Source organism: Podarcis tiliguerta (assembly GCF_965153285.1).
Source record: "Podarcis tiliguerta genome assembly, chromosome: 13".
In the NCBI taxonomy this organism is placed as follows: Eukaryota; Metazoa; Chordata; class Lepidosauria; order Squamata; family Lacertidae; genus Podarcis; species Podarcis tiliguerta.
Window position 1 is genome coordinate 9,818,012 of NC_139546.1, and position 10,935 is coordinate 9,828,946.

The 10,935-nt window shown below is 45.5% G+C and overlaps 1 protein-coding gene across 1 annotated transcript; it reads left to right on the forward strand.

The window, feature by feature from the left end:
• Positions 1-3,355: 3,355 nt before the first annotated feature.
• On the forward strand, positions 3,356-10,102 carry VPS25 (vacuolar protein sorting 25 homolog). The gene is made up of 6 exons (XM_083408054.1): positions 3,356-3,504; positions 5,140-5,285; positions 6,555-6,608; positions 7,690-7,778; positions 9,086-9,161; positions 9,534-10,102. The coding sequence occupies exons 1-6, from the start codon at positions 3,455-3,457 to the stop codon at positions 9,644-9,646; spliced, it is 528 nt and encodes a 175-aa protein (XP_083264180.1). The 5' UTR covers positions 3,356-3,454; the 3' UTR covers positions 9,647-10,102.
• The last annotated feature ends 833 nt before the right edge of the window (positions 10,103-10,935 follow it).

Genomic DNA, 10,935 nt, shown 5'->3' on the forward strand with positions numbered 1-10,935 from the left:
AGTGACTCTTCTCCTGAACCCCCTGACAGTATGTAACCCGAGCTACCACTGTATATAAAATCCTTTTTATTGTGGACTACCTGGTCAAATGACGGGACGCGGGTGGCGCTGTGGGTAAAAGCCTCAGTGCCTAGGGCTTGCCGATCCGAAAGGTCGGCGGTTCGAATCCCTGCGGCGGGGTGCGCTCCCGTTGCTCGGTCCCCAGCGCCTACCAACCTAGCAGTTCGAAAGCACCTCCGGGTGCAAGTAGATAAATAGGGACCGCTTACTGGCGGGAAGGTAAACGGCGTTTCCGTGTGCTGCGCTGGCTCGCCAGAGCAGCGATGTCACGCTGGCCACGTGACCCGGAAGTGTCTCCGGACAGCGCTGGCCCCCGGGCCTCTTAAGTGAGATGGGCGCACAACCCTAGAGTCGCCCGTAGGGGCAGGGGTACCTTTACCTTACCTGGTCAGATGGGTGGGGTATAAATAATAAAATATAATAATAATAATAATAATAATAATAATAATAATAATAATAATAATGGGCTGCTTGCTTAGTCTCTTGGCAGAGGTTGATGTCTCTGAGGCTTCCTGTTACTCAGCCAGAGAGATTCTAGAAGAACAGTTTCTTTAAAAATATCCCCCCAAAAAACACCCTCAGTGCACACGAGATTAATTTCCCTCTCCCTCATGTACAGTGCATGTGCCGGCCAGGCCACATAAACAGCACTGAAGTGTAGGTGGGTTCCCACGAGGCAAGACACAGTGAGAAAAGCAAGAGCCTTTATTGAACTACAGAACTGGGAAACAGGGGCAAAGAAACTGCTTATATACATTCCTGAAAGCCTGGGCCACTCCCACTCCCAACGTGATTGGGTGTCTAAACGTCCAAGCTGCAAATCACGACTCAGAGTTCAAGGGCCAATAGCAGAGGCCCAAATCCTGAAATGTTCTGTGATTGGACATCATGTATCGAATCAGAACACAGGAGCTCAGATTCCTTAGTCCAGACTCAAGCTCAGGCAAACACAGACCACGGAAGACATAACAAGCATAATCTCTCATTTGTCCTGTGCACGTCCTGGATTATTCTTCGAAAATCGGGCAAATGTCCTGGAAAACCAGCAACAGGGGTATAAATAGTACTGAAAATGCCTTAAAATAGCTCCAAAGCTCAAAAATTATTGTAGCTTTTACTAAAATAAAACGTTCCCCTAAAACAGCAACTCAACAACTTCGGGCAAAATAAATAAATAAATCTGTCCCGATTTACACTTTTGGAGATATGGCAACCCTAACACAGAACACAATTACTTTATAATGTGGTCACGGGACATGCATAAAGTATAAAACAAGGCAGCAACATATGAACGTGAATCGTCCCCAAAATATAATTATAAATGGGCCTCCTTACATATCTATCTTAAGTATATTCACAAACTTAGAGGTGTGCACTGCTAAGAGTTGTTTATTTTTGTTTTTCAGCGTATGTCTTCTCAATAATTTTTGTGTGTGCAATCCACATCAAAATACACACAGTTGCAGGAACAGGTAATCTAATGGTCCAATCTAAATCTCTCCAGACAACTTCCAAACCCAGATTCAGTGGCCATTTGCCTCTTAAAAACTGTGCTCCATAGACTTGCAAGCTGCCACAGCTAATGACAGCTATTATTATGACCAATTATTATGATCAATTATTATCAATAATAATAATAATAATACCCTGCTTTTCCCCTGACAGGAACTCTATCTTAACTCTTTATCTATCTACCTAGTTTTTTATATATCAGCTGCTATATTTATCAACCGATCGTCGGAATTGGCACTACTACAAATACCTGTCCCATATTTGATGGTTTAGTGTGACAGCGCCTGCCCTTTCGAACTCCCTGCCTATTGACATTAAACAGGTGCCTTCAACTTCACTCCTTTCAGCACCTGCTGGGGAAAAAACCCAAAAAGCATTCCTGTTTAGACAAGCCTACCCAGAAACTTAGAAAGCCAAGGTGCTTTCAATCTGTTTTAGCATTCCAACTTTTGCATGTTTCTTCAAAGTCGTGAAAGTGTTTAAGATTTTACTCTTTCGTGTGTGTATATATATATATGTGTGTGTGTGTGTGTGTGTGTGTGTGTATATATATATCGCCACCTCAAAGCAGCTTATATGAATTTTAAAAGCCGAGAGAGAGAGAGAGAGTACACACACACACACAGTGCTTTTTTTCTTTAAAAAAAAGTTTAGGGGTGCTGTACTCTCATTTTGACTCAAGAAAACCACCATTTTATAGTTCAAATTGGGAAAAATAAATACAGTAAATGGACAAAAGTACAAAGATTCACAAAATGTTTAGGAGTATGTGTACCCATGTACCCCCAGAAAAAGCACTCTGTGGGGGGGGGGTGTATGTATATACTGTATACGATATATAACTTTAAAAGCCTCTTGATTTTGTGTGTGTGTGTGTGTGTGTGTGTGTGTAAAACTAACTTAAAAAGCCTCTTGATTTTATGTGTTTTGTGTATGTATTGATTGTGTGTCTGTGTGTACACACACACACACATATATATATACATACACATACATTATATATATATATATATATATATGCAGGTTTTGGTGTCCTCGGGTGTCTTCCCGTGTAAAAGTTGGGGTGTCTAGGCGACGTTTCGACGAGGTCTCACTCGTCATCTTCAGGCTGGTGCTTTCGGCTTCTTGTTACTGGAACAGAGCAGGATCTCAGTGTTTGAGTTCCTATAAATACTGTTGAGGAGGTGTGGTGTATAGCCTTGGAGGCTATACACCACACCTCCTCAACAGTATTTATAGGAACTCAAACACTGAGATCCTGCTCTGTTCCAGTAACAAGAAGCCGAAAGCACCAGCCTGAAGATGACGAGTGAGACCTCGTCGAAACGTCGCCTAGACACCCCAACTTTTACACGGGAAGACACCCGAGGACACCAAAACCTGCATTCCTGTACCCGTGAAAATCTACGAAAGCATATATATATATATATACACACACACACACACACACACACACTACACACACACACACACACATATATATATATATATACACACACACACACACACATATAAATATACACACATATATATATACACGCACATACAGAGAGAGAGAAAAACTATCAAGAGGCTTTTTAATTTTTTACGAAATATATAAGTAAATAACAATAATAAAAACACAATATTTAAACCATGCGGATAGCGACAATAACAACAGCAAAAGATGAACGGCTACCAACAACCCGACAGCACTCGGCAGCGGAAGAGGGCGCGCGGCTCTCACGGGCCGCGTAGCTCTATGAGCGCGCGAGGCGGGGAACTTCGCCCAGGCTTCTGCCCGGAACCTTCGCGTGGCGCTTGCGGGGCGCGGGGGGAGCCTCTTCGGGACGGACCGAGAGTTGGCGCTGGGAGACGGAAGCGCTGCTCCGCCCCAGAGGCGATGATGAGTTTCGAGTGGCCCTGGCAGTACAGTTTCCCGCCCTTCTTCACGTGAGTCCCCCGGCGCCCCTCCTGACCCCTCCTCGGCCCCGCGCTCGAGCCCGCCAGCCCCCTTAGTCCGTGGGGAGGGGGGAGCGCACCCTCTAAAGCAGCCCGTCGGAACACGGAACCGTAGAGTTGGAAGGGGACCCCGAGGGTCATCTAGTCCAACCCAGGAGCCTCAGCTGGGCACGAGTCGTGTAGGATCTAGTTGCGGGTTGGGCTGGATGACCCTCGGGACCCCCTTCCAACTCTGCGGTTCTGTGAGTCTAAGGCCCACAGCTGCTCCTGCTGCTCAGGGCGCCCTGTTTGGTGCTTGGCTGCTTTTTGTTTTCGTTTCCCAGAAAGCACCGGACTTTGACACCCAAATACAACATAGATGTTTAAATGTTGTATTGAACCTTGTTTTTTAAGTTGCATTCCAATCTACTTGTTTTTATTATTGGTTATTAGCCGCCCTGAGCCGGCCTTGGTTGGGGAGGGCAGGGTATAAATAAAATTATTTATTATTATTATTATTATTATTATTATTATTAAGGTAGTTGCCTGGCCCAAAGGGAAGCAGGCCCAAAACCATTGTTTTTTTCATTCTTGCCAGGCCTTGCTGCTCTTAATTGTTGATAATAATAATAATACAGTGATACCTCTGGATGCAAACGGGATCCGTTCCGGAGCCCGTTCCCATCCTGAGCAGAACGTAACCCGCGTCTGCACGTGCGTGGGTCATGATTCGCCGTTTCTGCACATGTGCATGACATCATTTTGAGTGTCTGCACATGCACGAGCGGCGAAACCCAGAAGTAACCTGTTCTGTTACTTCGGGGTCACCACGGAACACAACCTGAAAACGCTCAACCTGAAGCTATTTTAACCCTAGGTATGACTGTAATAATATATTATTTATACCCCACCTATCTGGCTGGGTTTCCCCAGCCACTCTGGGCGGCTCTCCACAGAATATTAAAAACACGATAAAACATCAAACCTTAAAAACTTCCCTAAACAGGGCTGCCTTCAGATGTCTTCTAAAAGTCAGATAGTTGTTTATTTCTTTGAAATCTGACAGGAGGGCATTCCATAGGGAGGACGCCACTACCAAGAACGCCCTCTGTCTGGTTCCCTGTAATCTCACTTCTTTCAGGAAGGGAATCGCCAGAAGGCCCTTGGAGCTGGACCTCAGTGTCCAGGCTGAACAATGGGGGTAGAGCATAGCTGTCAACTTTCCCCTTTTTTAAAGGGAAATTCTCTTATTCCGAATAGGATTCCTCGCAAGAAAAGGGAAAAGTTGACAGCCATGGGGTGGAGAGGCTCCTTTAGGTATACTGGGCCGTTTAGGGCTTTAAAGGTCAGTACCAACGATTTGAATTGTGCTCAGAAATGTACTGGAAGCCAATGGAGGTCTTTCAGGACCGGTGTTATATGGTCTCGGCAGCCATTGTCCCTATTTTTCATGTGAGGCACATCTGTTGGCCAGCTCAGGGGGAAAAGCAGTGGTTGCTGCTGGGCCCAGAACATCATCATCATCATCACCACCAGGGTTTTCTGACAGGAGATGGGAAGTTTCTAATTCTTGATTCTGTTTTGGAACTAGCTTAGCTGGATTTCTGAAATGGACTGAGCTATAGCTGTCCCTGTGATTGCGTTTAGGTTGCAGCCCAATGTGGACACGAGGCAGAAGCAGCTGACGGCTTGGTGTTCCTTAGTGCTTTCCTACTGCCGCCTCAACAAGCTCTACACCATGACTGTCGCAGAGGCTCAGGAGAGCCCACTGTTCAACAACTGGAAACTGCAGCGTATCCTTCCTCCCCCTAGCCTGTGGCTGTCTTACCTACCCTGGTGAGCAGGCAAAGGAATTTTGCTGTTTCTTTAGATGAAAGTGCTGGCTGCTGTCATGGAAGAACAGTTCACAGTTCAGGCTTGGAAACAGTTCAGGCTTGCAGCAATTGTTCGTTGGTTTGCTGCACAAGTGCAGAACAAGGAAAAGCACACAGAATGACTTTGCATTTTTAAACAAATGCTTTTTTTCTAGGTCAGCAGCTCTATCCTCATCTTGGCCAGAACAGCATGTGCGTTCTCTTTTAGCCTTTTTAGTTTTGCTGAGCAGAAGATAAGTTTTTTGCTTCCCAAACTTTTTTTAATACTCATTTTTCTTTGAAACGTCACCCCTCTGTATTGCAGTCTGGGTCGTTGTTGAGCAGATGTCCTCAAAATATTAGTTGCCCTGTTAGAAACAGAGGGACTTAGATGACAGTAGCTGACATTTCCTGGTGGGCAAATTGTATCAGAATACATTTCAGTTACGCAGAATATCTCTCTTCTTGAGTTCTGCGAAATGAACTTTCTGCCCAACCCTGCCACTTTAGTTCATTAAAAAGTACAATGCAACTATTTTACTCTTACTATAAAATAGGTGGTTGTTTTTCTGCAGTGACCTACTTTTGTGCTTTTGTTGATGATGGGTTTTCTTACTCAGCACAGTATTAGGAAGCCAATTTTGCAATGTAAATTCAAGGTAGAATCAAACTTCTCCATAGTTTTCGTCCCCTGCAACATGGAACTTAATTACTTGAAACGTCTCAAGCTATTTGCTCTGCAGGTGCCTGCTTTCTGCACATGTTTTGGGTTGCCTTAGTGGATCTGTTGAGAGGTTGGTGGATAGTCCTGCCCTTCAAGCAAAGGGTTGAGTAAATGTCATTTTAACCCCTTCCAGTTCAGTGACCAAATTCTGAGTTGGGTTGGTTGCATGCTTGGTTTGATGGGCACGTTACCATATCTGCTGCGTGACTGCAGCAAAGAGAAGAGCCATCTCCTTGAGAAACTAGAATGCTTCACCTTTTTGCTCCAAGCACAGTCATTGAATTTAATAAACATGACTAACTGTGGTTCATTAATTTCATTGGATCTGCTCTGAGTAAAAAAGCCCCTGAATTCTGAGACCAAGACCTTTCAGGTTCCTTTAGTTGTCCTAAGTTGAGTTTGTCCTACTTTGTATTATTTTCTCGACTTCTGTATACCCTTTTCCTATCCTGTGCCAAGTGACTGTTTCCTTAACTGTGAAACAGGAAAGCTCCCATTGGAATCCATCATTGTGGTGTTAGAAGAACTCAGGAAAAAAGGTGGGTTCTGGTTTGTGTTGATTTTGAGTTAACTTTGCATTTACTGTTTAACCAGTTCTCATTTTAAAATGCCAGGCAGGGTCTAACAGCTGGCATGGAAAACAAAAGCATCTTCCTTACACAAGTAAAGGTGGGTCAGGAAATGAAACTTCTCTGCCCATAAGACAGTTTGAACTTCCTTCTTTATCCCAATTGGGGATAAAGAAAGCAACCAGCCATCACTGATAACAGGGATAAAATGATGTGATTTTGAAATGGTAACAGAAGTTTTGAGAACTCCAGATTAGCCTGCTTCTGAAGTCTTGAGATGTGTGAGCTTTTCAGCTGAATATAAAAATGGGTATTCAATCATCAGGAGACATTTTAAGTCAATATTCTGAAATGAACAAAAAATGCTTCCCCCCCTCCCCAAGATAGAAATTTCCTGAAATCAGAAAGTCTGTGGTGTTTAACTTTTAAAGATACGCTTCAAGCTGAAATTTCTGGTGGGATCTTTTCTCTGTTTGGTGGCAGGATTGGGGGGGGGGGGGACTGCCACTGTGTATAATGCTGTGCAAAATGGTTATATGGGTAGAAAGAAGATCATGAAACTTGAGGGTCATGTAAATCCCTAATCCCAAACATGTTTATTTGGCAGCAATTCTCATCAATTTCAGTGAGATTCACTTCCAAGTACCGTATTTTTCGCTCTATAAGACGCACCAGACCACAAGACGCACCTAGTTTTTGGAGGAGGAAAACAAGAAAAAATAATATTCTGAATCTCAGAAGCCGGAACAGCAAGAGGGATCGCTGCGCAGTGAAAGCAGCAATCCCTCTTGCCGTTCTGGCTTCTGGGATAGCTGCGCGGCCTGCATTCGCTCCATAAGACGCACACACATTTCCCCTTACTTTTTAGGAGGGAAAAAGTGAGTCTTATAGAGCAAAAAATACGGTAAGTGTGACTAAAATCACAGCATTAATTTTTTTTGCACAGACTCATCTAAGAAGTAATCGACTTCTTACACAGGAGAGATTCAGTGTCTGTTGTCTTAGGTACAAGTGGGCCCTGATATTATGTGAGTGCTCTGCTTCATTCCAGGGAATCTTGAATGGCTTGACAAAAACAAATCTAGCTTTCTGATCATGTGGCGGCGTCCGGAAGAATGGGGCAAGCTCATCTATCAGTGGGTAAGAGTCTGGACTGTGTAACCCATATTGGTTAATGGTGCTCCTGAAAGCCATTGGTTAAGGTCATTGGAGGTACTGTATGCTTGAGTCCGCTCCTTCCTCCCTTTCCACACTCTGACGTTTCACCAGGCATTCTGCCCACCCCCCACAGTGTTAAGGGCTAGAAAGTTGCTGTTACTTTTCCCAGTGAAAACTGAGATTCTAGGGACATTTTTTCCCTTGCCTGATACGCAAATTCTGTGCTTGTCCAGTGCAGTCATGGAAGCACAAATTCCCACCAGCCCAAGCAGATTGCCTGCGTTGAGTCTCGATGAACGGCTTTGGAGAGGTTGAAAAGTAAGAAAAAGGCTTCCGGAGATGCGGTCTTTGAGAAGCAAATTAACCCCGGCATCTGTTTGGTTTTGCTTTTTGTTTTCCAATAACAACATGTCATTTCTTCATGGGCCGCTGGTCTGTTTCTGAGCACAGTTTTTAAAAATGCTGCTGTTTTTATCTTTGAAGCCACGCACGCGTTGGGAACTAAAAACATGTCATCTCTTGCGTGAACCTGCCTGTCTCTGAAGGTTGCGCAAATGATGTTTCGAGAGAGGCCTTCTCAATGCAGGCAACCCGCAACTCAACTGTTCTCCTCGAGAGGCTTGCCTGGCGTCTATTCTAATTTTCAGTGCCCAATGTCGAAGGCCTTCTGATACCTTCCTCAAACTGTGTGTGTTTGTTTTTTCTCTTCTGTTATTTTTGTTGCTGTGCTTTGGTGCTCTACTACTGGTTTTTTTTCCTTTTACAAAAAGCTGTGTTTTTTCCTTTTGCGAAAAGCTGTGTTTGCCTTATGAGGAACGCCTAAGGGAGCTGGGCATGTTTAGCCTGGAGAAGAGGCGGTTAAGGGGTGATATGATAGCCATGTTCAAATATATAAAAGGATGTCACATAGAGGAGGGAGAAAGGTTGTTTTCTGCTGCTCCAGAGAAGCGGACACGGAGCAATGGATCCAAACGACAAGAAAGAAGATTCCACCTAAACATTAGGAAGAACTTCCTGACAGTAAGAGCTGTTCGACCGTGGAATTTGCTGCCAAGGAGTGTGGTGGAGTCTCCTTCTTTGGAGGTCTTTAAGCAGAGGCTTGACAACCATATGTCAGGAGTGCTCTGATGGTGTTTCCTGCTTGGCAGGGGGTTGGACTCAATGGCCCTTGTGGTCTCTTCCAACTCTATGATTCTATGATTCTTCATTTTTATTGACTTATTGAGACTGGAAAATGATAAATGCGGGTCAGAGTTTTAACATTCTCCCCCCCCCCCTTCTGTTCCCAGGTGTCAAAGAATGGGTTGACCAACTCGGTTTTCACCTTGTATGAGCTGTCCAATGGCGATGACACAGAGAATGAAGGTAGCTTTGCTTGCACCTGGCGGAATTTTGCATTGTAGTGTAGAAACGGGCACCCTAAATGATCAAGTAGTTGGAGCAACTCCTATAGGAGGAAAATCTACAACCTTTGGGTTTTTCTAGTTTAGGGGGGGGGGGAAAGCGAGCGAGGCTGCATTATGCACAGTGTGGATAAAAAGAGGAAAACCTTTGTTTCTCATAATACTAGAAGCCAGGTTCATCCAGTGGCAGACAGAAGGAAGTATTTCTCGACCCAGTGCATGGTTACACTGTGGAACTCTCTGCCACCAGATGTAGCGATTGCTGCTTATCTTGTGGAAGCTTTTATGTGTGTTTGCCAAATCCCTCAACCGAGGCTGTTTCCTCCTCTCCTAGAATTCCATGGCTTGGAAGAATCCATGCTTCTCCGTGCTCTGCAAGCTCTGCAGCAGGAACACAAGGCTGAAATCATCACCCTGGATGATGGGCGGGGCGTCAAGTTCTTCTAACCAACCTTCTCCTCTGGCTTTCCGGTCTGACTGGGCAAAAGTGTTTTTTGGGTTGAAGGGCTTCTCTGTGCTCTGGTTTCCTTGCGTCAAAGGCCAAAACGGCAACGTGTTGTCTTGGCGGCTCGGCGCCCGACTCCGGGTTCCTTCCCCTCTGCTGCTTCTGTCCCTTTTGAGGGGTTGTGGTGTTCTGAAGATGCTCTGAATAGATTTGTAGAGGACCAGAGCGTTGGCGGGGTGCAGCTGACACGAAGCAGGTGTGGGCTCTTTGGGTTTGGCCTCCCCAGTGCAGGGCACACCACGGACCCTGCCGCTTGCAGCTGCGAGCCACAAAGTTGGGATCAAAAACCTAGTAGTCTCCCTCCAGCAGGGCAGGAGGCCATGCAGACTGGGCTATCCACAGCAGGATAAGGCATTGAGGACTTTAGGCAAAATTAAACCACACTATTTACAAGACTAGTCCTGTGTGCTTGTGTCTCTGTATGCATGCGTTGTTGCCCTGGGGTAAGGTAAAGGGACCCCTGACCATTAGGTCCAGTCGCGAATGACTCTGGGGTTGCGGTGCTCATCTCGCTTTACTGGTCGAGGGAGCCGGTGTACAGCTTCCGGGTCATGTGGCCAGCATGACTAAGCCGCTTCTGGCGAACCAGAGCAGCGCACGGAAACGCCGTTTACCTTCCTGCCGGAGCGGTACCTATTCATCTACTTGCACTTTGACATGCTTTCGAACTGCTAGGTGGGCAGGAGCAGGGACCGAGCAACGGGAGTTCACCCGGTCGCGGGGATTCGAACCGCCAACCTTCTGATCGGCAAGCCCTAGGCACTGTGGTTTAACCCACAGCGCCACCCACATCCCCCCCTGGGGTAGTTCATGTCTTTATTCTCTCCCCACCCCGTGACTCGCATCACCTCTTTTCATTTTTTAGCCTCACACCAGCCTCCTGCTGGTGCATTTTAGCACTTCCTTCTCTCTTATAAGCCAGAGCAATATTGCCCTCCTGGCAACGTGAAACTGTGTCTGCCTTATGTCTCCCCTGTTTCTAATACTTGTGATGAAGGGGCTGCAAGACATTACCCAGGAGTCAGCAAGCTGTCTTGTTATCCAGACTAGTTTCATCATCGAAAACGGTAAGGTGTGTTTTCTCAGATTGCTGGCCAGCAACACCTTGAGAGTGATATGATATGACACTTGCGAGAATTAAAAAAAAACTTTTTTTGTCTTTCTCGGTCATGTTTATCAATCCCACGAATTCAGAGAAACAAGAACTGTAAAGACTTTCCAGCAATTCTGC

Excerpts from the sequence above, each read along its gene's own strand:
- VPS25 (XM_083408054.1), top strand. The coding sequence starts at position 3,455 with ATGATGAGTTTCGAGTGGCCCTGGCAGTACAGTTTCCCGCCCTTCTTC. Across the intron at positions 6,609-7,689 it reads AGAAGAACTCAGGAAAAAAG|GGAATCTTGAATGGCTTGAC; the intron begins GTGGGTTCTGGT and ends GCTTCATTCCAG. Across the intron at positions 7,779-9,085 it reads GCAAGCTCATCTATCAGTGG|GTGTCAAAGAATGGGTTGAC; the intron begins GTAAGAGTCTGG and ends TTCTGTTCCCAG.